This window comes from Oncorhynchus kisutch, linkage group LG4 (genome assembly GCF_002021735.2).
Source record: "Oncorhynchus kisutch isolate 150728-3 linkage group LG4, Okis_V2, whole genome shotgun sequence".
NCBI classification, from domain to species: Eukaryota; Metazoa; Chordata; class Actinopteri; order Salmoniformes; family Salmonidae; genus Oncorhynchus; species Oncorhynchus kisutch.
In genome coordinates this window covers 53,458,617-53,486,327 of record NC_034177.2, presented here as the reverse complement: position 1 = coordinate 53,486,327, position 27,711 = coordinate 53,458,617, and the positions used below count along the sequence as shown (strand labels likewise).

The window sequence follows — 27,711 nt, the reverse complement described above, 5'->3', positions numbered from 1 at the left end:
TGGCAAAGTTTACAGGTAACTTTTGAGATATTTTGTAGTCACGTTGCGCATGTTGGAACCCGTGTTTTTCTGGATCAAACGCACCAAATAAATTGACATTTTGGATATATATGGACGGAATGAATCGAACAAAGGGACCATTTGTGATGTTTATGGGACATATTGGAGTGCCAACAGAAGAAGCTTGTCAAAGGTAAGGCATGATTTATATTTTTATTTCTGCGTTTTGTGTCGTGCCAGCATGGTTGAAATGTTTTCTCTCTTTTGTTTATGGAGGTGCTATCCTCAGATAATAGCATCGTTTGCTTTCGCCGAAAAGCCTTTTTGAAATCTGACATGTTGGCTGGATTCACAACACGAGTAGCTTTAATTTGGTATCTTACATGTGTGATTTCATGAAAGTTGGATTTTTATAGGAATTTATTTGAATTTGGCGCTCTGCATTTTCTCTGGCTTTTGGCCAAGTGGGACGCTACCGTCCCACATATCCCAGAGAGGTTTTAACAAGAAATTTGTGAGGTGGTTGAAAAACATGTTTTAATGACTCCAACCTAAGTTTATGTAAACTTCCGACTTCAACTGTATGTATAATATCTGAATCTGTAGCTAGACTCTTACCCGTATACATGGATGAATGGTTCACAGCAGACTGCAAAACCCCTTTCATTAAATAGCATGTCCTGTGTCATTTCTGTGTCATTTCTGTTTTGTTTGTACAGCTTGCTTGGCCCATTGTGTCAAGTCACTCTGGTTCACATTGTCTGATTTCATTTTCAGAGTCAGAGAGAGTCCATCACAACTTTTTCCCACTGACCTTTGTCGATAGTGCCTGATAAATTCAGGGCAGCAATGTTAGAGAGAAGTAGCAACACATTTGTAGTACTCCATGGCTAACGTTATATCTTTATAAAAAACTGCAGTAGAAAGGCTTATCGACTCATAACGAGCAGCTCATTTTATAGACAGAAGATGCTACACGGTAGACCAATCCGAAACTCATCTCTCGGCATGTCCAGCCCATTCATTATCTCAGCCAATCATGGCTAGCGGGAAGGTTCCTGACTTTTTCTGTGGCTAAATGGCACAGATGGCATTCACGTTTGTTATTAAGGCACATGAAAGTTCAAATGTTCAAGAAGGCATTTCTGCCCGAAAACCCATTTTGATAAAAAAAAATAAAACATTAAAGTTGAAGCCTCTCCTGTGAAGTCCCCACGAGATTAGATCTTGCATGGAGCCCCAGACCAAGGGTGATTGACCGTCATCTTGAACTTCTTCCATTTTCTAATAATTGCGCCAACAGTTGTTGCCTTCTCACCAAGCTGCTTGCCTATTGTCCTGTAGCCCATCCCAGCCTTGTGCAGGTCTACAATTTTATCCCTGGTGTCCTTACACAGCTCTCTGGTCTTGGCCATTGTGGAGAGGTTGGAGTCTGTTTGATTGAGTGTGTGAACAGGTGTCTTTTATACAAGTAACGAGTTCAAACAGGTGCAGTTAATACAGGTAATAAGTGGAGAACAGGAGGGCTTCTTAAAGACAAACTAACAGGTCTGTGAGAGCCGGAATTCTTACTGGTTGGTAGGTAATCAAATACTTTATGTCATGCAATAAAATGCAAATTAATTACTTAAAAATCATACAATGTGATTTTCTGGATTTTTGTTTTAGATTCCGTCTCTCACAGTTGAAGTGTACCTATGATTAAAAAAATTACAGATCTCTACATGCTTTGTAAGTAGGAAAACCTGCAAAATCGGCAGTGTATCAAATACTTGTTCTCCCCACTGTATATAGACTTGTTTTAAGCTTATTACCTGCAATTCTACGTAGTTTAACAAGACTCAAGACAATAATAATAAAATGTATAATAATTGATAAGGAAAATCAAATCTAGACCCCAATTTTCCCAAATATTATTCCACTACCAAATGTTTCATTATGATAATCTATATGAACCCTCAATTTAATTATACATATTATTTTTTAGCGAAAGTGGATTGATCAATTGATAGCGACAGTCACACATTGTATAAGATTACTTGCCAAGTCAATTTGTAATGACTCCTCGACTTTAAAAGGTTGTAGCTTAGCTCCTGAATGTCATAGAGAGAAACCATGTGCATCAGAGTCGTGTCTTCCTCTGGCATTTTACCGCTTGCTTCTAGCCTAAAGCATCATGGATTTATGCGTCGTTTTATATCTACCCCTCAAATCAAGAAGGTTGGGAACCCTTAGGATATCCCCTCTTCCTTCTCGAGGGGCTCACTATACTCATTCTCCTTTTTCTCCCCCTTCCTCCTCCATGGGGACCGACTCTCTGAGTCCAGCTGTTCCACCATGGGAGTAGCTACTGGACTAATGTTCTCTCTCTATCAGTGCCACTCTGTTAGTAGTTCACCATAGTGACGCGCGCGACACACAGTTCATCATTGGAGTTCTCGCGAAAACACAGCTTGACATATATTTAAACAAAAGACCTTGGCCTTGGTGAGGGAGATCTGCGATCTTGTGCCAAAACTCAGTGTGAAATTATGATCTGCAAGGCTATACTTCAGTTAAGATGAGAGAAAGATTATAGCTCATAGAAAGATTTTTTCAATGTACACAAACACACACTTTATGAGGTAAAAATAGGTATTATATCCATTGTACAGGTTAAATTTGGGTTCAATCTCAAACTGCTGCATTTATCAGTTTAGCTCAGGGAATGTTTTTTCAGTTCACATGTATCCTACACTGAATCTTGTTGAGGTAAAAACGTGATATATTATATCCGTCTTACAGATTTGAGTTCAATGTGGAATCACTGTGTTTAAAATGAGAATATGTACTCCATTTGATGCGTTCATTCGGTATTTGAATACAGACTAAATATGTTGCCCTAGCTGGAAATGTTTATACACTGAACCCTGCTATGCCAAATAATCCCCCTAAGTCTGAGCAGCTGCTGGTTTCCAAATGGCACCCTATAGGCCCTGGTCGAAGGGAATAGGGTGCCATTTGGGACGCAATCTTGAAATAAACTCTTTATATGTACGTTTCTGTGGAAACCACCAGAGGAACTATTTTGGAAGTTCCAGGGGAAGGAGACCTACTTGGAAATCTGCCATAGTACAAGACAGGGTAGAGCAGAGAACACATCCTGACTACAGGGAAAAGTTGTGTTTTAGCTACGCTACCACTAGAGAATACAGATGTGTTACACGGAGCGACACAGGGGAACCCAAGAGCAGACTCAGATGAGGAAACAGGGATGAATGAACCAAAATATTTATTGTTACACAGAGAGATATGGAGTGCAGATCTGGGGAAGCTCGGATGATTTGCAGAAAAAAGAGATGTGGAGACTGAGGTTGGAGTTAGCTGAGTAGAACAGAGTAAGCAGATCCTGAGGGGAAGGTAGTTGGGTGGTGAATGTGGAACAGGAGACAGGAGCCAGAGACAGATCGGTAAATGCAATGAGAGGATAAATGGTGTCAGGCAGGGTAACAGGCACAGCAGAGTAACAGGATCTTGAATAATCATAAATGGCTAGAATCGTGAACTGACTGAGCAGAGATTATGATCTGGAAGAGTGGAAGTGGCAGGACTGAGTATTTGTAGAGGTCTTTATTATGGAACAAGTTGCAGCTGGTAGGGATCTGCTCTGACTCCAGCACACCTGTCTACAATCACACAGAGAGGGAGAGGGAGAGAGAGTGTACAGGGGGAGTAACTGCAGGTCAAGAAGACACCGGATGAACACCAGAGGGCGTAGCAGGAGCAGATGTGACAAGATTTGCATTCGGAGAGAAGTTACTAATCTGAAGACGTTGAGATCCTGCTTTTAGAAAGTATCCAGCTGTGAAATGAAGTCTGCATGCAAGTTTCACTGTTCTGTTTGCTAACTTTTCTGTCACCAATGACCTTGGTCAGAGTTAGGAAGTATTGGGCTGATCTCTGTCAGTCTCTGTCACTGTGTTCCTTACTTCACGTGCGTTGAGTCTTACAGTATAGTACACTGGTGCTCAGTACAACTGCTCCTCTCCTCTATTTCCACAAAGAATCTGTGTTTTGTAGTGAGAGGCTCCTGTCAGCGGATGCCAAGTGCTCTAAGACAGGTGGAGCTAAGATCTGTGTTTTCTGTGTGTGAGCCCTTTTAACTAGCGTATTTCAGTATGGCTCTGTAGTGCCATATGTGTGTAACACACACACATGCACATTGGAGAGGGCTTTACTGGATATAGATCAGTGTGTGTGTTACATCCCCATAAATTATAGTCCTGAGCCACATACAATCTGTCTGTATGGGGTGTCCTGCTCTATACTTAGTAGTAGACCCACCCTGTGAAACCCAGGCCTTTCATTATCCCATAACCACTGCCACTGACGTATGCATGCATGTAGGTTATGAGTGTGTGTATAAATGTATGTGTTTTTGCCTGTCTGAAGTGGGATAGTGTCACGTTCTGACCTTAGTTCTTTTGTTATGTCTTTGTTTTAGGTTGGTTAGGGTGTGAGTTGGGGTGGGTTGTCTGTGTTTGTTTTTCTATATTGTGTTTTGCGTTTGACCTGGTATGGTTCTGAATCAGAGGCAGGTGTCGTTAGTTGTCTCTGATTGAGAATCATACTTAGGTAGCCTTTTCCCACCTGTGTTTTGTGGGTGATTGTTTTCTGTCTTTGTGTATGTCACCAGATAGGGCTGTTTCGTCTTTCGCACCCACCGCCAAAGGACCAAGCAGCGTGGTATCGGGCAGCAACAGAAATCTCGGGACTCATGGACATGGGAGGAGATTCCCGGACGGCAAGGGACCCTGGGCACAGGCTGGGGAATATCGCCGCCCCAAAGCAGAGCTGGAGGCAGCGAAAGCTGAGCGGCGGTGGTATGAGGAGGCAGCGCGGCTGGGACGAGAGGCAGCCCCAAAAATGTCTTGGGGGGGGGCACACGGGGAGTGTGGCTAAGTCAGGTAGGAGACCTGAGCCAACTCCCCGTGCTTACCGTGGAGAGAGGTGGACCGGGCAGGCACTGTGTTATACCGTGAGGCACACAGTGTCCCCGGTGCGCAGGCATAGCCCGGTGCGTTACATCGCAGCGCCTCGTACCAGCCGGGCTAGAGTGGGCATCGAGCCAGGTGCCATGAAGCCGGCTCAGCGCATCTGGTCTCCTCGGGCCGGGGTACATGGCACCAGCCCTACGCATGGTGTCCCCGGTTCGCCAGCACAGCCCAGTGCGGTCTATTCCACCTCGCCGCACTGGCCTGGCTTGGCTACTGGGAGTATCCAGCTTGGTAGGGTTGTGCAGGCCCAGACCCTCCTCCACGTACCAGGCCTCCGGTGGCAGCCCCCCGCACCAGGCTGTCTCTCCGTCTCCTCCCTACAGGTGCTCCCGCCTGTCCAGCGCTGCCAGAGTCTCACCTATCCAGCGCTGCCAGAGTCTCCTGCCTGTCCAGCACTACCAGAGTCTCCCGCCTGTCCAGCGCTGCCAGAGTCTTACCTATCAAGCGCTGCCAGAGTCTCCCGCCTGTCCAGCTCTGCCAGAGTCTCCCGCCTGTCTAGCGCTGCCAGAGTCTCCCGCCTGTCCTGAGCTGCCAGAGTCTCCCGCCTGTCCTGAGCTGCCAGATTCTCCCGCCTGTCCTGAGCTGCCAGAGTCTCCCACCTGTCCTGAGCTGCCAGATTCTCCCGCCTTTCCTGAGCTGCCAGAGTCTCCCGCCTGTCCTGAGCTGCCAGAATATCCCGCCTGTCCTGAGCTGCCAGTCTCCCGCCTGTCCTGAGCTGCCAGAGTCTCCCGTCTGTCCTGAGCAGCCAGAGTCGCCCGTCTGACCTGAGCTGCCAGAATCGCCCGTCTGTCCTGAGCTGCCAGAGTCGCCCGTCTGTCCTGAGCTGCCAGAGTCGCTCGTCTGTCCTGAGCTGCCAGAGTCGCTCGTCTGTCCTGAGCTGCCAGAGTCGCCCGTCTGTCAGGAGCTGCCAGAGCCGCCCGCCAGTCAGGAGCTGCCAGAGCCGTCTGTTACTCCGGTGCTGCTGGAATCGCTCTTCACTCCGGAGCTGCCAGAGTCGCCCATCACTCCGGCGCTGCCGGAATCGCCCTTCACTCCGGAGCTGCCGGAGTCTCCCTCCTGTCCGGTGCTGCCGGAATCTCCCGTCCATTCGGGACCAGTTGCTAGGGTCCCCAGTCCGAGGTCGGTGGTGAGGGTCGCCGCTCGAAAGGTGCCACGGAGGCTGGTTAAGAGGCAGAGAAAGACTATGGTGGAGTGGGGTCCACGTCCCGCACCAGAGCCGCCACCGCTGACAGACACCCACCCAGACCCTCCCCTATAGGTTCAGGATTTGCGGCCGGAGTCCGCACCTTTGGGGGGGGGGGGTACTGTCACGTTCTGACCTTAGTTCTTTTGTTATGTATTTGTTTTAGGTTGGTCAGGGCGTGAGTTGGTATGGGTTGTCTATGTTCGTTTTTCTATGTTGTGTTTTGCGTTTGGTCTGGTATGGTTCTCAATCAGAGGCAGGTGTCGTTAGTTGTCTCTGATTGAGAATCATACTTAGGTAGCCTTTTCCCACCTGTGTTTCGTAGGTGATTGTTTTCTGTCTTTGTGTATGTCACCAGACAGGACTGTTTCGTTTCGTGTCATTCTCTTTGTTATTTTTGTTTTAGTGTTCTGTGTTTAATAAATTCATCATGAACACGTACGACGCTGCGCATTGGTGCTCCGATCCTTGCTACTCCTCCTCAGAAGAGGAGGAAGACGAACGTTATTGATAGCCTATATATGTCTGTCTGTACACAGTACATACACACAGTGATGTACTGTACTACGCTGACTTGGTTTACTTTCACTATAGCTATACTGTAGAATATATATATGATTATACAGGCATTGTTTATCCTTCATGGGCATGTAGGGTCAATTGCAACGGAAATGCAGAACTTAACGTGCCCCTGCAGGTTAACGCTGTATTTCTTAAAACGATACTAACGGGAGATAACATGCACCTGCATGTTAAAACTAAAAATTCGTACAGATCAGTTGGTCTCTCATGTTACCTTGCCATGTGATTATGATACTAGACAGCTGTGTCTACGTTCTGGACTCCTGCGGGAACAGTAAGACTTATGAGTGAAAAAATACTTATTCGAGTATAAGAATATAGAAATAGTGGGCTGTTTCACCTTCAATGGAAAAATAATATGTGTGCTATTTGAAATAACTTTATTACACTACATTTTCACTTGATAAAAAAACATCATTATCTAGGCCTAAAGTATCATGATTGACTTAATTTAATACACATTTCAAATATGGACACTCCAGGGATATTTCCCCCAATCTTGATAAGAAATTACCATACTTTTTAAAGACAACTTTCTTTTAAAATAAATTATAAAATAACAATAGGCTACACAAACAGTAGTTTACCATTCATATAAGGTGACTGGTATTGCCACAGTATAGATTTAACTAATTTACTTGACGGTAAATTAATATATTCTGCAATCTGAGCCAATACTTTGAAGTGACTTATTGTGTTTTATCTTTAGAGCATTTTGGCTGGTTTGATGTGGCTATATTGTGATTGTATTATTCATGGAACAGGGTTGAGTAAAGGTTATCATGCAGTATATAGGACTCTCTGGTTCTTCTGGCTGTGGCCCCAGTGATTTGGAGCCGTGTCCCAGATCCAGAGCTATGAGCCACGCTTAATTTCAGACAGAGATTGGGCCTCTGGAGCTTCTCTGGACCTCCTCCAAGAGAGAGAAATAGATAAAAGATGAGGTTAGGATCAAGAGAAAAATGAACGAAGCAAAGTACAGAGAGATCCTTGATGAAACCCTACTCCAGAACGCTCAGGACCTCAGACTGGGGCAAAGGTTCACCTTCCAACAGGACAACGACCCAAAACACACAGCCAAGACAATGCAGGAGTGTCTTCGGGAAAAGTCTCTGAATGTCCTTGAGTGGCCCAGCCAGGGCTCGGACTTGAACCCGATCTAACATCTCTGGAGGGACCTGAATATAGCTGTGCAGCGACGCTGACAAACCTTGAGAGGATCTGCGGAGAAGAATGGGAGAAGCTCCCCAAGTACAGGTGTGCCAAGCCTGTAGCATCATACCCAAGAAGACTCGAGGCTGTAATCACTGCCAAAGGTGCTTCAACAAAGTACTAAGTAAAGGTTCTGAATACTTATGTGAATGTGACATTTCCGTTTATTTTATTTTACATGAATTAGCACAAAAAAAACAGTTTTTGCTTTGTCATTATGAGGTATTGTGTGTAAACTGATGAGGGGAAAAAATACTTAATTAATTTTAAAATATGGCTGTAATGTAACAAAATGTGGAAAAGAACAAGGGTTCTCAATACTTTGTGAATGCTCTGTATCTCCTCCTTTGCTCTGGTGGGCCATTTAAACTCTTGTAGTACAGAGAATTGCTAGAATGTTTAGAATGCCTCATTTGAGCCCTGGTCTGTGGCAGACCGCATTGCTTTGCTTGATTATGATACTACTGAATACACTGGTTAGATGGTACTTCACCTGCCACATGTGCATACCTTTTTAGTTGAGCATACCTTTTAGTCCAGGAGTAGGCCTGATTTTAGCTAGTAGGTAAAATGGATTCTGGTTTAGTGTATGGTCTGTTGTGGGCTGAGAGTTGACCTTTTCCACTATGTCTTCCCTACAGAGGAATCCTCTACTACCCTGAAGGTAGTGTCCTACATTTTCATCAGTGTGGGGTCTCTCTCCATGGCCATGGGCTTCCTGGGCTGTATAGGAGCCATCTATGAGATACGCTGTCTGCTGGGCCTGGTGAGTAAACACACACACCGAGTAATATGAAGTGAAATATGATGTGAACCCTTTGGAATTACCTGGATTTCTGTATAAATTGGTCATCAAATTTGATCTTCATCTAAGTCACAACAATAGACAAACAGTCTGCTTAAACTAATAACACACAAACAATTATACTTTTTCATGTCTTTATTGAACACACCGTATAAACATTCACAGTGCAGGGTGGGTAAAGTATGTGAATCATTGGATTTAATAACTGGTTGACCCTACTTTGGCAGCTATAACCTCAACCAAACGTTTTCTGTAGTTGCGGATCAGACCTGCTCAACGGTCAGGAGGATTTTTGGACCATTCCTCTTTACAAAACTGTCTCAAAACTGCAATATTCTTGGGATGTCTGGTGTGAACCATTCTATTGAGGTCATGCCACAGCATCTCAATCGGGTTGAGGCCAGGACTGTTGCATCACCCAACTTCTGTCGAGCTTCAATTGGCGGACAGATAGCCTTACATTCTCCTGCAAATATCAACTTTTATGACCAATTTATGCAGAAATCCAGATAATTCCAAAGGATTCACATACTTTTTCTTTCCACTGTACACACAACACCACTACTAACACACTAATGCTAAACCTAAAGTTTCACATTTCAAATTACTCATTGACTCTTGGGTCTTCAATTCTTATTTGGCGGCCCTGATTTGTTGTGGAAGTGTGTATAGACTAAATGTCGACCAATTATGATTTTTCAACGCCGATACCGATTAATCGGCCGGTTGATAAATAGATATATATATATTTGTAATAATGACAATTACAACAATACTGAATGAACACTTTTATTTTAAGTTAATTTAATACATAAATAAAAATCTATTTAGTCTCAAATAAATAATGAAACATGTTCAATTTGGTAAAAATAATGCAAAAACACATTGTTGAAGAAGAAAGTAAAAGTGCAATATGTGCCATGTAAAAAAGTTAACTTTAAAGTTCTTTGCTCAGAACATGAGAACAAAGCTGGTGGTTCCTTTTAACATGAGTCTTCAATATTCCCAGTTAAGAAGTTTTAGGTTGTAGTTATTATAGGACTATTTCTCTCTATACCATTTGTATTTTAAATACCTTTGACTATTGGATGTTCTTATAGGCACTATAGTATTGCCAGCCTAATCTCAGGAGTTGATAGGCTTGAATTCATAAACAGCGCTGTGCTTCAAGCATTGCGAAGAGCTGCTGGCAAACACAGGAAAGTGCTGTATGAATTAATGTTTACGAACCTGCTGCTGCCTACCACCGCTCAGTCAGACTGCTCTATCAAATATCAAATCATAGACTTAATTATAATGTAAAAAACACACAGAAATACGAGCCACTATTATGGTCAAATCCGGAAACTATCATTTAAAGAAGAAAACGTTTATTCTTTCAGTGAAATACGGAACCATTCCATATTTTATCGAACCGGTGGCATCCATAAGTGTAAATATTGCTGTTACATTGCACAACCTTCAATGTTATGTCATAATTATGTACAATTTTAAGAAAGGCATTGATGTTTATGGTTAGGTACATTGGTGCAACGACTGTGCTTTTTTCGCGAATGCGCTTTGTTAAATCATCACCCGTTTGGCGAAGTAGGCTGTGATTCGATGATAAATTAACAGGCACCACATTGATTATATGCAACGCAGGACAAGCTAGTTAAACTAGTAATATCATCAACCATGTGTAGTTAACTAGTGATTATGTTAAGATTGATTGTTTTTTATAAGATACGTTTAATGCTATCTACCAAATTACCTTGGCTCCTTGCTGCACTCACATAACAAGTGGTCAGCCTGCCACGCAGTCTCCTCATGGACTGCAATGTAATCGGCCATAATCGGCATTCAAAACCGATTGCTTGAAATCGGCCCTAATTAATCGGCCATGCTGATTAATCGCTTGACCTCTAGTATAGATGCAAAGAGTCCTGTTTGGTCTATGGAGGATTGTTAGTTAAATACCATCCTAGGTCAGCAGTATGTGTGGATTTACTGTGATGAGAGGGTTAAAGGAGGGTGAGGAGGGGTTACAGGGAGATAAACCTGGGAGCTTCAGGGGTGTAGTGAGGGCAGCCATGCTCTGCTTCTACAAAAAAAAACATTTCAAATGACTTACATTATTTCAGTGTCCATTCAACTTCTGAGATTCCATTTCAGATTGACTAAACTGACTAACATTTCAAGTCAATAACATTGATTAACATTCTCTGTAAAAGTTGGTTTGGCCTGTGTCATACAAAACTAGACCATTGTTGTTTTGAACTGTTATAATGAACCTGTCAAACTCACTTTCCCATGATGCTCTCTGTCTGTCTCTCCCCAGTACTTCACCTGCCTCCTGCTCATCCTCATTGCCCAGGTAACCGCTGGGGTGCTCATCTACTTTCAGAGAGACAGGGTGAGTTATACCTTCCTCCCTATGTCCTTCCCTGTTCTTTATACCCCACACTCTCTCCATCTTCATCTCCCTCTGCTTCACTCTTCTACCACCTCTCTCTTCATCCCTCTCCCACCCCCCTTCATCCTTCTCCCTCTTTGCCTTCCTTGCCCCCCTTTCCCAATCCCTGCCCCTCTCCTACCCCATCTCCCGAGTCCCGCTCTCCCCCCTTCACCTTCCCTCTCTTGGCATCGCAGCTGGGACATATCTTGAATTTCCACTCCCCCCTACACAGCTGTACCTTCCCTGACTCCTGGGAAGGCCTTCTCAGAATCCCCCCTCTGACCCCTGACTGTGATGGAATGTACAGTTAGTGTTGGTGTAACAGGAACAGGGTGTGCCAGGAGTGAAGCATTGTTCTGTGATGAGTCAACGGTTGAGTTCCGATTCTCGACCCTTCTCCAGAAGTGTACTTCCACTTATGGATTTAAATGATTTAAGAAATATGGTGGAATCTTCCTCCAGCCATGCTTGCTCCAATGCAGTGTTTTTAGGGGGGATTGAACGGGTAGACACTACTGGGTGAAGAGTAGAGAATCGGATCGCGACCCATCAGTGGAAAGTGAAAGACTGGGAGACTGAGAGCAGGTGGGGTTTAGGGAGAGATGTGTGAAATCTGCAGAGGAAACGTGTATTGCTGTACTGTGGTGTTGTATGTTTTCATTTTGAGCAGTTCATACAGGTAGTTCCGCTTCTACTCGGGGGGGGGGGGGGGGGGGGGGGGCAGGCTGGGGATTGATGTGGGGGTGAGGGGTGAGAAAGGTTGTGGAGGGGGGACGATGTGGAAGGCATTTGCTTGTGAAATGTGTTTCCAGCTCTGTCGTGACGGTTGCCAACGCTGAGCGGCTGGTGAAATGACAGCATGGGGATGGAGACGTGTCATCACGGTGTATAATGGCACGTCACCCCCTATAGGTAGGAGAGGGGCACTACAGCACCACAAGGGTTGGTCAACTGTAAATCTACTGTAACTCTTAACATTAAAACAGCATAGATACAAACTTGAGTTTCAGCTATTTGAGTTTTTACCAGAGTCAAACTGCTCAAGCTCAAAAAGGAAGCTTTTATTTAATTGTTTAACACAAAATCGAGGTAGAATAATGATATTCAAGATTCCATAACTAGTTTGGACCTGTGATTCTTGTTTTATAGAAGAAAGAAGATTAGGCTAATGGGTGAAATTGGATATGTGTGTGTGTGTGTGTGTGTGTGTGTGTGTGTGTGTGTGTGTGTGTGTGTGTGTGTGTGTGTGTGTGTGTGTGTGTGTGTGTGTGTGTGTTGCGTGAACAAACAGGAGTGTTTTTTTTTTGAGACGATCTGACCGGTTTGAGTTCTGTTAGCTCAGCCGTTCCCATGATCCACTTGAATCTCATGACTCACGATAGGTGGGGGTTGCTATGGCTGTATGTGTGTGTGAATGCTTGCTCTCTGTGTTTAGGGTTTACCACAGGCTAGGGCAGGGTGGCACACTTTCCCAGAACAGGGTTGGGCTCCCTCACCACTCCTCCCCTATTAAGGCATGTAGGCTAGGCACAACTCCCCTGCCTCCCTACCATGTGGCCCTGTATAATACACTGAGTGTACAAAGCATTAGGAACACCTTCCTAATATTGAGTTGCACCCCCTTTTGCCCTCAGAACAGCCTAAATTAGTTGGGGCATGGACTCTACAAGGTGTCGAAAGCGTTCCACAGGGATGCTGGCCCATGTTGACTCCAATGCTTCCCACAGTTGTGTCAAGTTGGCTGGATGTCCTTTGGATGGTGGATCATTCTGGATACACGCGGGAAACTGTTGAGCGTGAAAAACCCAGACTGGCACCGAATACCATTCCTCGGTCAAAGGCACTTCAATCTTTTGTCATGCCAATTCACTCTCAATGGCACACAAACACAATCCATGTCGAAAATGTCTCAAGGCTCAAAAATACTTCTTTAACCTGTCCCTTCCCTGTCATCTACACTGATTGAAGTGGAGTAAACAAGTGACATCAAGAAGGGATCAGAGCTTTCACCTGGATTCACCTGGTCAGTCTATTCCATGAAAAGAGCAGGTGTTCCTAATGTTTGTACACTTAGTGTATAGCTTGTTGTCATTATTTGTATATAGAAAGGTAATTGAAACATGACATTGTGCTGTTGATGTGTGCATTTATTACCCATGATCTGCTATATTCAGGTTTCATAATATTAGTGCATCATGCCTAGATAATATTAGTACCTTTTTTAGTACCTCTTCTTGTCCTAACTTTGAAAGTTAAATTAGCTCATGCTAATTCCTTTGTCTCCCTATGCAGATGAAGCATGAGATGTCCAACATCATCAAGGGGATGTTGGTCAACTACACTGGTCAGAACAGGACCACAGAACACACCTGGGACTATGTACAGAGGACGGTGAGTAGCCTTAGTTTCCACTTTGTCAACGTTGATATTTACACTGAACAAAAATAGAAACGCAACATGTAAAGTGCTGGTCCCATGTTTCATGAGCTGAATAAAAGATCCCAGAAATTTTCCATCCGCTAGCGGAACCGCTCGCCAGCAGCCAATGAAATTGCAAGGCGCCAAATTCAGTCAACAGAAATCTCATAAATCAAATTTCTAAAACATACAAGTATTAGGCACCATTTTAAAGATACAATTCTCGTTAATCCAGCCACAGTCTCTGATTTCAAAAAGGCTTCACAGCGAAAGCTCCACAAACGATTATGTTAGGTCACCACCAAATCACAGAAAATCAAAGCCATTTTTCCAGCCAAAGAGAGTTGTCACAAAAAGCAGAAATATAGATAAAATGAATCACTAACCTTTAACTTGTTGTAACTCCCATCTGACACTAATTAGCATAACGCAACGGACATAAATATTACTAGAAAATATTCCTATTCATGAAAATCACAAGTGAAATATATTGAAACACAGCTTAGCCTTTAGTTAATCACCCTGTCATCTCAGATTTTCAAAATATGCTTTACAGCCAAAGCAAGACAAGCATTTGTGTAAGTTTATCGATAGCCTAGCATAGCATTATGTCCAGCTAGCAGCAGGTAACTTGGTCACGAAAATCAGAAAAGCAATCAAATTAAATAGTTTACCTTTAATGAGCTTCGGATGTTTTCACTCACGAGACTCCCAGTTAGATAGCAAATGTTCATTTTTTCCAAAAATATAATTTTTGTAGGCGAAATAGCTCCGTTTGTTCTTCATGTTTGGCTGAGAAATTGACCGTAAATTGCGGTCTCGACAACGCCGGAAAATATTCCAAATTAGCTCCATAATATCGACAGAAACATGGCAAACGTTGTTTATAATCAATCCTCTAGGTGTTTTTCAAATATCTATTCGATAATATATCCACCGGGACAATTGGTTTTTCAGTCGGAGCGAGAGGAAAAATGGCTACCTCTGTAATTTACGCAATAATCACTCTGAGTGCCATCAGGTGACCACTTGCGCAATGAAGCCGCTTACGGGTATTCTTCAACATAAAGGCGTGAAACTACGTCTCAATGCTGTAGACACCTTGGGGAATACGTAGAAAAAGGAATCTGGTTGATAGCCCATTCACTGCTCAATAGGGACGCATCGGAACGCAGAGCATTCAAAACATGAGTCGCATCCGGATTGGATTTTCTCAGGCTTTCTCAGAACTGCATCAGTTCTGTTATACTCACAGACAATATTTTTGCAGTTTTGGAAACTTTAGAGTGTTTTCTATCCTAAGCTGTCAATTATATGCATATTCTAGCATCTTGTCCTGACAAAATATCCCGTTTACTTTGGGAATGTTATTTTTCCAAAAATGAAAATACTGCCCCCTAGTCACAACAGGTCAATGATCTTCATCAGATGACACTCATAGGATTTCATGTTACACAACACATGTATGTTTTGTTCGATAAAGTGAATATTTATATCCAAAAATCTCAGTTTACATTGGCGTGTTATGTTCAGTAGTTCCAATGCGGTGATTTTGCAGAGAGCCACATCAATTTACAGAAATACTCATAATAAACATTGATAATAGATAGAACTATCATACATGGAACTTTGGATAAACTTCTCCTTAATGCAACCGCTGTGTCAGATTTATTTTTTTACTTGACAAAAAAAGCATAATCTTGAGTACGGCGCTCAGACAACAATTCAAGCCAAACAGATACCCGCCATGTTGTGGAGTCAGTAAAAGTCAGAAATAGCATTATAAATATTCACTTACCTTTGATGATCTTCATCAGAATGCACTCCAAGGAATCCCAGTTCCACAATAAATGTTTGATTTGTTCGGTAAAGTTCATAATTTATGTCCAAACACCTTTTGTTCGCGCGTTTAGTAAACAAATCGACACTCACGAGGCGCGGGCAATTCCAGCGGAAATGTCGGACGAAAAGTCCAAAAAGTTATATTGCTGGTCGTAGAAACATATGAAATGATGTGTAGAATCAATCTTTAGGATGTTTTTATCATAAATGTTCAATAATGTCCCAACCAGAGAATTCCATCGTTTGTAGAAAAGCAATGGAACGAGAGGTAACTTTCTCATGACCGTGTGTCACGAGCCCGTGGTTCTCTGCCAGACCTCTGACTCATTCCCCTCTCATTCAGCCCCCCTTCATAGTAGAAGCATCAAACAACGTTCTAAAGACTGTTGACATCTAGTGGAAGCCTTGGGAAGTGCAAGATGACCAATATCCCACTGTATCTTCAATAATAGCTGAGTTGAAAAACTACAAGCCTCAGATTTCCCACTCCCTGTTTGGATTTTTTCTCAGGTTTTTGCCTGCCATATGAGTTATGTTATACTCACAGACATCATTCAAACCGTTTTAGAAACTTCAGAGTGTTTCTATCCAATACTACTAATAATATCCATATATTAGCATCTGGGACTGAGTAGGAGGCAGTTTACTCTGGGCACTCTTTTCATCCAAAAGTGAAAATGCTGCCCCCTAGCCCAAACAGGTTAAACAGCGTGATCATTAACCTCTCTAGGGGGTGTGGGACGGTAGCGTCCCACCTGTCCAACATCCAGTGAAATTGCAGAGTGCCAAATTCAAATTAAATTACTATAACTATTTAACTTTCAGGTTGTCATCCTCAGGTTGTTTTTAGCCTAAATAATCGATAATATTTCAACCGAACAATATACCGTCAATATATAAGAAAAACAAGAAAGGCGTGCTGTCAGGTCGTGCTCAGGAAACAGCTCTGGGGACATCCCACTATCCACTGACTCAAAGTTGTCATTCTCCCTCATTTTTCAGAATAAAAGCCTGAAACAATATCTAAAGACTGTTCACCATTAGTGGAAGCCATAGGGAACGGAATCTGGGTCCTATCCCTTTAAATGGTGGATAGGCTTTCATTGGAAAAACAGCCATTTCAAAATAATGGCACTTCCTGGATGGATTTTCCTCAGGATTTCACCTGCTATTTCAGTTCTGTTATACTCACAGACATTATTTTAACAGTTTTAAAAACTTTGGAGTGTTTTCTATCCAAATCTATATGCATATCCTAGCTTCTGGGCCTGAGTAGCAGGCAGTTTACTTTGGGTACGCTTTTCATCCGGAGGTGAAAATAGTACCCCCTACCCTAGTGAGGTTAAACATGTGCAGTTTTGTCAAACAACACAATGCCACGGATGTCTCAAGTTTTTAGGGAACAAGCATTTGGCATGCTGACTGCAGGAATGTCCACCAGAGCACTTGCTAGAGAATTGAATGTTAATTTCTCTACCATAAGCTGCATTCAACGTCGTTTTAGAGAATTTCCATCACAATCGCAGACCACGTGTAACCACGCCAACCCAGGACGTCCACATCCAGCTTCTTCACCTGCGGTATCGTCAGAGGGTGTGCGGAGGAGTATTTCTGTCTGAAATACACCCCTTTTGTGATGAAAAACTCATTGTGATTGTATGGGCCTGTCTCCCAGGCCCACCAATTGCCCAGTCATGTGAAATCCATAGATTAGTGCCTAATGAATTTATTTAAATTGGCTGATTTCCTTATATGAACTCTTTGATATTGTTTCATTTGCGTTTATATTTTTGTTCAGTATAGTTCAGTTGTCAACTGAATGTGATACTGTGCTTTCAAAAGCACAAGCACTCTCACGGCGCTACTTATTCAAAAGGTTTCCACTTTAACATCCCACTCCCCTGTTCATTCTTGCATATCTGGCTCTCCTGCCAAGCCTATCACCCCAAAATGTTCATGCGAGCATCAGGCAAGGAGTGTTGGGCTTCTTTTGCTGTTTGAACACTGTCTGTTTCAGAAAAGAATTTAACTGGTACATATTAATCATGCTTTCTCTCCCTATTTCTCTTTCTTTTGTTCTTTCTTTCTTTCTGCCAATCCCCCCTCTCTCTCTCCCCCATCCTCTTCCCACCTCCCTGTCTTGCCTCCCCCCCCCCGCCTTCCAGATGAAGTGCTGTGGTTGGACTGGCCCAGGCAACTGGTCGGAGAATGTATGGATCAGGAACAGTTCTGTCTCCATGTACCCTTGCTCCTGTCGGAACGAAACCCTGCCCGGGACAGACGTCAAGGAGACAGGGCTCTGTGAACACTTGTCCAACATCCTCCCGGTCTATGAAACGGTATGTTGAAGGGGGGAGATAGAGAGAGGGGGGGACAGATATCAAGGAGTAGGCTGTGTGAACACCTGTCTACTGACCTGCCTGTCTACAAAAACGGTATGTTGGAGAGAGGGGGAAGGGAGGGAAAGCTAAAGAGAGAGGATGGGATAGGGGGGACTGACATTAAACCATGCTCTACCGATCTGCCAGTCTACGAAACGGTATGGAGGGAGGGGGACAGATGTCAAGGAGACTGGGCTCTGTGAACACCTGTCTGCTGACCTGCCTGTTTATGAAATAGTATAGAGGGAGGGAGGGGGACAGATGTCAAGGAGACTGGGCTCTGTGAACACCTGTCTGCTGACCTGCCTGTTTATGAAATAGTATAGAGGGAGGGAGAGGGAGGGACAGACGTCAAGGAGACTGGGATCTGTGTACACTGCCTGTATATGAGCCACACCCTGGCTCTTGTTTGTTAGAGCAAACCATAGCTAAACTTCTCTGTTTATATTTAATTTTAACAGAAAATGTATTTTTAGCAAAGGTCTGTGTCATCTCATTACAAAGTTGCATTCCTATATGAATCTAATCAGACTCCACCTGACCATCCGACAGCAACCTAGTCATGTCCTAGATGGTAATTCAGGAAGGCAGGACTACAGTAGTACTTAATCACCCTGTTGACAGCAGCAATCCCTGTTGTTTGTGTTGAGTAAAGGCCTCTATTCACACAGCAGAGACACACACACAGCAGAGGGCTGATGAATGTTTCCTATGTTTTCCCGTAAGGCTGCTGGACTGTTATTATAGAGGGATCCTTTTTATGTTCTCTCTTTCCAGCCAGCCTCTGGTTGTTATTCTACCGCTCTACAGGCCCCGCCAAAGACAACACACACACACACCGGTATGCATGCTGCACTGAGCCTCGTCCAAAGACAACGGTGGTGTTTGGAGAGCGCTCTGTGTCCTGACCCGTTTGGATCACCCCTTTATTCTTACCTCTTTCTGCACACCTCTCTCTCCCTCTCTCTCACTGTATCTATTGCTCTCCCCCTCTCTATTTCTCCGGGATGCTGGCCTTCCAGGCAGAGTTGCAAAGAAAAAGCCATATCTCAGACTGGCCAATAAAAATAAAAGATTAAGATGGGCAAAAGAACACAGACACTGGACAGAGGAACTCTGCCTAGAAGGCCAGCATCCCGGAGTCGCCTCTTCACTGTTGACGTTGAGACTGGTGATTTGTGGGTACTATTTAATGAAGCTGCCAGTTGAGGACTTGTGAGGCGTCTGTTTCTCAAACTAGACACTCTAATGTACTTGTCCTCTTGCTCAGTTGTGCACCGGGGCTTCCCACTCGTCTTTCTATTCTAGTTAGAGACAGTTTGCGCTGTTCTGTGAAGGGAGTAGTACACAGCGATGTTCAAGATCTTCAGTGTCTTGGCAATTTCTCACATGTAATAGCCTTCATTTCTCATAACAAGAATAGACTGACTAATTTCAGAAGAAAGGTCTTTGCTTCTGGCCATTTTGAGCCTGTAATCGAACCCACGAATCCACAAATGCTAATGCTCCAGATACTCAACTAGTCTGAAGAAGGCTAGTTTTATTGCTTCTTTAAACAGGACAACAGTTTTCAGCTGTGCTAACATAATTGCAAAAGGGTTTTCTAATGATCAATTAGCCTTTTAAATTGATAAGCTTGGATTAGCTAACACAACGTGCCAACACAAGCCTTCCACAAGCTTGGGTGAATAAGTTGGGTGAATTTTGGCCCATTCCTCCTGACAGAGCTGGTGTAAATGAATCAGGTTTGTAGGCCTCCTTGCTCGCACACACTTTTTCAGTTCTGCCCACACATTTTCTATAGGATTGAGGTCAGGGCTTTGTGATGGCCACTCCAATGCCTTGCCTTTGTTGTCCTTTTGCCACAACTTTGGAAGTCTGCTTGGGGTCATTGTCCATTTGGAAGATCCATTTGCAACCAAGCTTTAACTTCCTGACTGATGTTGCTTCAATATATCCACATAATTTTCCTACCCATGATGCCATCTATTTTGTGAAGTCCACCAGTCCCTCCTGCAGCAAAGCACCCCACAACATGATGCTGCCACCCCCGTGCTTTACGGTTGGGATGGTGTTCTTCGGCTAACAAGATTCCCCCTTTTTCCTCCAAAAATAACAATGGTCATTTTTGCCAAACAGTTCTATTTCAATTTCATCAGACCAGAGGACATTTCTCCAAAAATTACAATCTTTGTCCCCATGTGCAGATGCAAACCTTAGTCTGGCTTTTTTATGGCGGTTTTGCTGAGCGGCCTTTCAGGTTATGTCGATATAGGGACTCGTTTTAATGTGGATATAGATACTTTTGTACCTGTTTCCTTCACACGGTCTTTTGCTGTTGTTCTGGGATTGATTTGCACTTTTCGCACCAAAGTACATTCATCTCTAGGGGACAGACCGAGTCTCCTTCCTGAGCGGTATGATGCTGCGTGGTCCCATGGTGTTTATACTTGCGTACTATACTTTGTACAGATGAACGTGGTACCTTCAGGCGTTTGGAAATTGCTCCCAAGAATGAACCAGACTTGTGGAGGTCTGATTTCTTTTGATTTTCCCATGATGTCAAGAAAAGAGGCACTGAGTTGAAAGGTAGGCCTTGAAATACATCCACAGGTACACCTCTAATTGACTCAAATGATGTCAATTAGCCTTTCAGAAGCTTCTAAAGCCAGGATATCATTTTCTGGAATTGTCCAAGCTGTTTAAAGGCACAGTCAACTTTGTGTATTTTATCTTCTGACCCACTGGAATTGTGATACAGTGAATTATATGTGAAATAATCTGTCTGTCAACAATTGTTGTAAAAATTACTTGTCATGCACAAAGTAGATGTCCTAACCGACTTGCCAAAACTATAGTTTGTTAGCAAGAAATTTGTGGAGTGGTTGAAAAACGAGTTCTAATGACTCCAATCTAAATGCATGTAAACTTCCGACTTCAACTGCATGTATAATATCTGAATCTGTTGCTAGACTCTTACCCGTATACATGGATGAATGCTTCACAGCAGACTGCAACGCCTTTTGTTTTTTTGGGGGGGGGTTAAGGGTTAGCCCGAAAAATGTGGGGCTCAAAGCTGCCCTGAATGACGGTTCGCCACTGTGTACGGTATGTACTTTACCCTGGATTGTGCCATTCAAGGTTTTCAAAAATTAAATTCTGTCTCTCTCTCTCTCTCTCTCCCCCTCTTTCTACAGGGCTGCATGCATAGTGTGGAGGGCTGGCTTCTGGAGAACTGTGGAGTTATTCTTGGAATCTGTGTTGGAGTGGCAGTCATTGAGGTATCGCACACACACAAAGGCCCTCACACACACATTACATACATGCCCACACACAGTCCCTCATCATGTGAGGTATGAATGTGTATGCATCCTGCACCTTCAAGATTAATAATAGGAGGTCTACTGTGCCCCACCCTGTTTCTGCGCCTGGTGTGGTTGTCTTTGTGTATGCTAGTTTTGGTTTTAATGCTTGTGTGTGTGCTTGCCGTGTGCGTGCGTGTGTCTGTCTATCTGTGTGTGCATGCATTGGTGCTTTTGGGCACGTGTGTGTGTGTTTGTGAGTGCGTGTGTGCGTGCGTGCTTTTAGCATAACTAACCCAGTTGTTTCGTTCTCCAGCTTCTGGGAATGATCCTGTCTATGTGCCTGTGTAAGAGTGTTGTCCAGGAGGACTACACCAAAGTACCCAAGTACTGACTATGAAGACCTGAAGACAGGAAAAGCTATACACCACACAGCATAGAAACACAGACACGCAGATACACACTCTGACAGTGAAACACAGACACGCAGACACACACTGACAGTGAAACACACTCTGACAGTGAAACACAGACACGCAGACACACACTCTGACAGTGAAACACAGACACGCAGACACACACTGACAGTGAAACACAGACATGCAGACACACACTCTGACAGTGAAACGCAGACACACACTCTGACAGTGAAACACAGACATGCAGACACACACTCTGACAGTGAAACACAGACACGCAGACACACACTCTGACATGCAGACATACACTCTGACAGTGAAACGCAGACACACTCTGGCATTGAAACACAGACACAGTGTCCGGACACACACACTCTCAATCAACATATGGACCTGTATCTTTTTGGACACACACATTTTGCCTTATCTTTCATCAAATGACTTGGTTTTAGAAGACACTCATCTTTAGGTATTAATGAATTCAACAGTGGGATATAACGTATCTGATGGAGTGAGTGTGAACAAACACCCATATGAATCCAGGATGTTCCTCAGTTCTCATCTGTTATTTTCTGTCTCTTCCTGAAGCACTTTTCGGGGTTGTTATGTAATTAGTTAGTAAGTTTGTTTGTGAGAGCACTTTAGTGACTTTTTGTGAGCTGTTGATCAGAGAGAGGACCTGGACCTGTGCTGATCTATGATCAGGTATCCCCTTTCCATTCTTGTCTATTCATTATTATCTAAAAGGCAACTGATAGTAGATCAGCACTCCTACTTTCTGAAGATGGGCTTTGGGGAGGGGCTTGAAATGCAACACTATGGAACACTGTGGAGGGGGTACTGCAGGAGGGGTATCCCACAGCTGCTATTTGTGGTGCTGGGGTGGGTTTTACTTTTTACTCCACTCTTTCATCAGTCTCTCCACGGAGGCCTTAGTATCTTCTGCCTTCATCTGCCCTCCCTTTTTCTTACGGGTGTGTCTGGCCTGACTGGTTTACGGAAAACGAGTAGCTACCAAGATGAATTAATAGATTTCATGAAGTATATTATACACTGAGTGTACAAAACCTTAGGAACACCTTCCTAATATTGAGTTGCACACCTTTTTTGCCCTCAGAACAAGTCTCAATTCATCGGGGCATGGACTCTACAAGGTGTCGAAAACGTTCCACAAGGATGCTGGCCCATGTTGACACCAATGCTTTCCACAGTTGTGTCAAGTTGGCTGCATGTCCTTTGGGTGGTGGACCATACTGGATACACACAGGAAACAGTTGAGCATGAAAAACCCAGCATCGTTGCAGTTTTTGACACACTTAAATTGGTGCCCCTGACACCTACTACCATACCCCGTTCAAAGGCAAATATTTTGTTCTGCCCATTCACCCTCTGAATGGCACACATACACCATCCATGTCTCAATCGTCTCAAGGCTTAAAAATTATTCTTTAACCTGTCGCCTCCTCCCCTTCATCTACACTGATTCAAGTGGATTTAGAGCAGGTGTTCCTAATGTTTTGTACACTCAGTGTATATGTACGTATGATATATTATGCTTGTGTTTTACTTTCTTTTATTATTTTCTTTGTAATTTCTTTGTCATTTTTTCATGGGATTTTTAAAAACATATGACTTTACTAAGGGACAAATTAGTGATGGTTTGAGTCACTGAGCATTGTCAGTATTTTATATTTCGAAAGAAATGCTGCTCTGTTTTTGTTTTATTTTCAGAATGCTATTCTTTGTTCCACTCTTATTGTGTGCACCCCAAATTGCAACCTATTCCCTATATAGTGCACTCTACTTTTGACCAAAGCCCCTATGTATTCCCTTTGAGCCCTGGTCAAAAGTGGTATACTTTATAGGAAAAAGGGCACCAATTGGCATGCAGACATTGTCTCTTATTAACTACAGAGTCTGGCTGGCTGATGTAGTAGCTTCACTGCTATTATCAGCACTATTTTCTGTGGAATAGGCAGAGAAATTGGGTCCTGACTTTATGTAGCTATTGTAGTCAGACTGTTGGTGAAACTGTTGGTCCCCTTAGGTCTCTGGTCTTCAGCCCAAGAATTCCACCACCATGACTGTCATCCCTTTAAGAGGTTGCTACATTTCTCATTTCAGCATTACTTGTATAACTACACATTCAAAAACAGATGTATTATTATTTTATTAAGTTGGCCATTTTCGACACGAAGAAGAGTTTTTAATAATAAGCCGGAGGCATTATTCGAAAATCAGTGGAGGTATGAAATATAAAATCCCTGTGAAGTCCTCTTTGTACTGCCAAATTGAGACTTTTATAATTGAACTTATATTGTGTTTTGAAAGTTTCTATTTGACTCAATAGAAACATTTTAAAGTCATGTATGTATTTGTTGTATGTTACATGTAGGGGTGTTCCTGGAGTTAGAAGCCATGTTGAAAAGGAAAACTATTTTGGATTTTTTATTCAGTATCAAGGATTGTTAATAAACTGAATCCATCACAAACCATTAGCAGTATTATATTTTTTAAAGAAACTATGAAAGAATTTACTGTATCTTTGAGTTGTATTATTTTATTTTATTTTGATATAGGAGGAAGACTTACAATCTGCAGATTTACAGTGCCTTCGTAAAGTATTCAGACCCCTTGTCATTTACCACATGTTGTTATGTTACAGCCTTATTCTAAAATGTATTTAAAAATGTAAAATAATTATCATCAATCTATCTAGACACAATGCCCTATAATGACAAAGCAAAAACAGGTGTTTAGAAATTTTTGCTAAATCTTTCAAAATAAAAAAGGAAATATCACATTGACACTAGTATTCAGACCCTTTACTCAGCACTTTGGTGAAGCACCTTTGGCAGTGATTACAGCCTTGAGTCTTCTTGGGTATGATGCTACAAGCTTGGCACATCTGTTTATGGGAAGTTTCTCCCATTATTCTATGCAGATCCCCTCAAGCTCTGTCAGGTTGGATGGGGAGCGTCGCTGCACATCTATTTTCAGGTCTCTCCATTGATGTTCGGTTGGGTTCAAGTCCGGGCTCTGGCTGGGCCACTCAAGGACATTCAGAGACTTGTCTCGAAGCCACACCTGCGTTGTCTATGCTTTGTGCTTAGTGTCATTTTCCTGTTGGAAGGTGAAACTTTGCCCCACTTTGAGGGTTTGAGCGCTCTGGAGAAGGTTTTCATCAAGGATCACTGTACTTTGCTCTGTTCATCTTTGCCTCGATCCTGACTAGTCTCCCAGTCCCTGTCTTTGAAAACATCCCCACAGCATGATGCTGCCACCACCATGCTTCACTGTAGGGATGTTGCCAGGTTTCCTCCAGACATGACGCTTGGCATACAGGCCAAAGAGTTCCATCTTGGTTTCATCAGACCAGATGATCTTGTTTCCATTGGTCTGAGAGTCTTTAGGTGCCTTTTGGCAAACTCCAAGCGGGCTGCTTTTTACTGAGGAGTGGCTTCCGTCTGGCCACTCTACCATAAAGGCCTGATTGGTGGAGTGCTGCAGAGATGGTTGTCCTTCTGGAAGGTTCTCCCATCTCCACAGAATAACTCTAAAGCTCTTGGTCACCTCCCTGACCAAGGCCCTTCTCCCCAATTGCTCAGTTTGGCTGGGCGGCCAGCTCTGGGAAGAGTCTTGGTGGTTCCCAACTTCCATCTAAGAATGATGGATGCCACTGTGTTCTTGGTGACCTTCAATTCTGCAGAAATATTTTGCTACCCTTCCCCAGATCTGTGCCTCGACACAATCCTGTCTCGGAGCTATGAGGACAATACCTTCGACCCCATGGCTTGGTTTTTGCTCTGATCAATGGAAACAGGATGCACCTGAGCTCAATTTTGAATCTCATAGCAAAGGGTCTGATTTTCTATTTGTTATATATTTGCAAACATTTCTCAACCTTTTTTGCTTTGTCAGTGTGGGGTATTGTGTGTAGATTGCTGAGGAATCTTATTTATTTAATCCAATTTAGAATAAGGCTACAACATAACAAAATGTGGGAAAAGTCAAGGGGTCTGAAATGTGGCCATGGCAGGATCAGACAGCTGCAATACTGAACACAGCCAGAAGATAGCAGCATAGGCACACAGTTAGTGTCTGTCTGCCACAGCTGAGCAGAGAGTAATGTTGAAAGCCTGGGCCTATATTCATAAAGCGTCTGAGAGTATAAATGCTGATCTAGGATCAGTTTTGTCTATTAGATAATAATGGATTAAGATTACATGGACGGAGTAGTCTGATCCTAGATCAGCACTGCTACTCTGAAACGCTTTGTGGATACTGGCCCTGGTGGAGTACAGGAAAAAGTCAGAGGGAGGATCCTGGTTTGCTTTGCTTAATTGTTGCCCATATACAGTATCAGAATAGACCATAGATCATAACTTGCATTAATTTCAAACCTAGCAGAGGGTATGCCTGTAGCCTATTTGTAAGGTATGCAGATATACAGTTCTCTTTGTTGGAACATATGCAGGTGCCCTCATCAACCTGTGCCCACCCTGTTCACTATGATAACCTGCATATGGTAGGTGTTAACCCATGATGGAACTGACTGAAGTAGGCTATTAGGATCTCATTCATCACTCAACAATGTTTCAAAGGACTTCTTACTGATGTAATCTGTGTCAATGACAAAGACCCTGCTCCTTTTTAAAGCAAGGGCCTTGAGGGAGAAAACAGAATGAGAAATGCTGACTGTTTTTATTTTGAGTCCATCTCTGTTTTGTGTTACTCTTACATCTGTCTTTTTCATGGAACTCTGGTTAGTCTCGTGTCTGGTTTGTGTGTATGTGTGTGTCTGAGGGGTTCTGGATGGATACAGCAGCACTCGGCCATGGCCACGAGCCCACTCTCAGCACAACACTGACACTCATAAGAAGAAGGAAAGTCTCCTCTCTGTTTCTATCACTAGGGCCAGGAAGTGGGACACAGGTATTGGCTCTAAACGATCCTTCAGACAGAGCATGAGATAATGGGAAGGTTATAGAGTGGTGAAGGCTAGAAGCCTATGAACAGTGTATAATCTACTCTTTTGAGCATGTAGGAACACTGCTATGGTAGTGGTGTGAATGTAGCAGGTTATATCAGGTTTATAACCAGTGGGTAGATATATTTGATGTAAGCAATGTTAGCAATGCTAAAGTTTTAACATGTAGCTAAAATTGAATCTAGCCAATGGCTGCAAGTTGTAACAAGCCTAAGGCAGTCTGGGTGCAGTGCTGGGAATGCAAATTATGGACCCACCAAGCCTGTACCCCAGGACTACCATACCACTGTCACAACTGACTGGTTGATTGAACATGTCTAACATTCACTCACTTCTGGCTGCCGGTCCCATGGCTGTGGGTGATAATCCAACCTGGGATGTAGGTATAGAGTTAGTGCTGCTGTCTACTACCCCTCTTCCTCTCTCACACACACACACACTTCCACTCCCACAGCAGGGTCCCTTACTATAGTGCTCACTATAGTGGGCATCCTCAGGCTGGACCCCCCTCACGCCACAGTGGTCACCAGTGGTACCCCACCACCTCCACCTGGTGGCCTGAGTATATTGAAACAAGATCAACAATATAAGAATGATGGGGGGGGGGGGGGAACTTTAAGAGTACTGAAATTATGGGCAGAAAGACAAATTCAACTCCATCTTTCATTGAATCAGATGGCTTAATCATCACAAAAACATTTGATGTTGACAATTATTTTTGGTAAAGTGGGTAAACCTAGGCAGGAAATGCCAACATGAACAGTGACACATCGTAATCATGCATAGTAGCAGTACCAAAAACAGAAAGTATCCAGATAAAAATATTTTATAATTATAGATTATAGACTCTTACCCGACATACTTGTCTAAATTGATGGGTCATGTGAAGGAAATGCTATAACCACCCCTCACCCACATCTAGCTAAGTGGATGGGTCACTATTGTCTAGACATGTACACATGTTCATGAAATACAATAGAGGGCCTTAATCACCCCCAGACACACCTGGCTAATTTTATAGGTCATGTAATAATCCGGCCAGAGTGGAGTCTTTTGTTTAGACAAATAGCTAGCATAATCCCAACTCATACTGCTACCAATACA

General features: G+C 43.3%; 1 protein-coding gene across 1 annotated transcript in view; it reads left to right on the top strand.

Moving 5' to 3' along the window:
• LOC109888736 (CD82 antigen) overlaps positions 1-24,112 on the top strand; it is a 44,279-nt gene extending 20,167 nt beyond the window's left edge. Inside the window, exons 4-9 of the mRNA XM_020479907.2 lie at positions 8,655-8,779; positions 11,139-11,213; positions 13,548-13,646; positions 17,681-17,854; positions 21,094-21,177; positions 21,515-24,112. Coding sequence (XP_020335496.1) covers positions 8,655-8,779; positions 11,139-11,213; positions 13,548-13,646; positions 17,681-17,854; positions 21,094-21,177; positions 21,515-21,592 — 635 coding nt within the window. The 3' untranslated portion in view covers positions 21,593-24,112. The remainder of the gene's footprint in view (positions 1-8,654; positions 8,780-11,138; positions 11,214-13,547; positions 13,647-17,680; positions 17,855-21,093; positions 21,178-21,514) is intronic.
• The last annotated feature ends 3,599 nt before the right edge of the window (positions 24,113-27,711 follow it).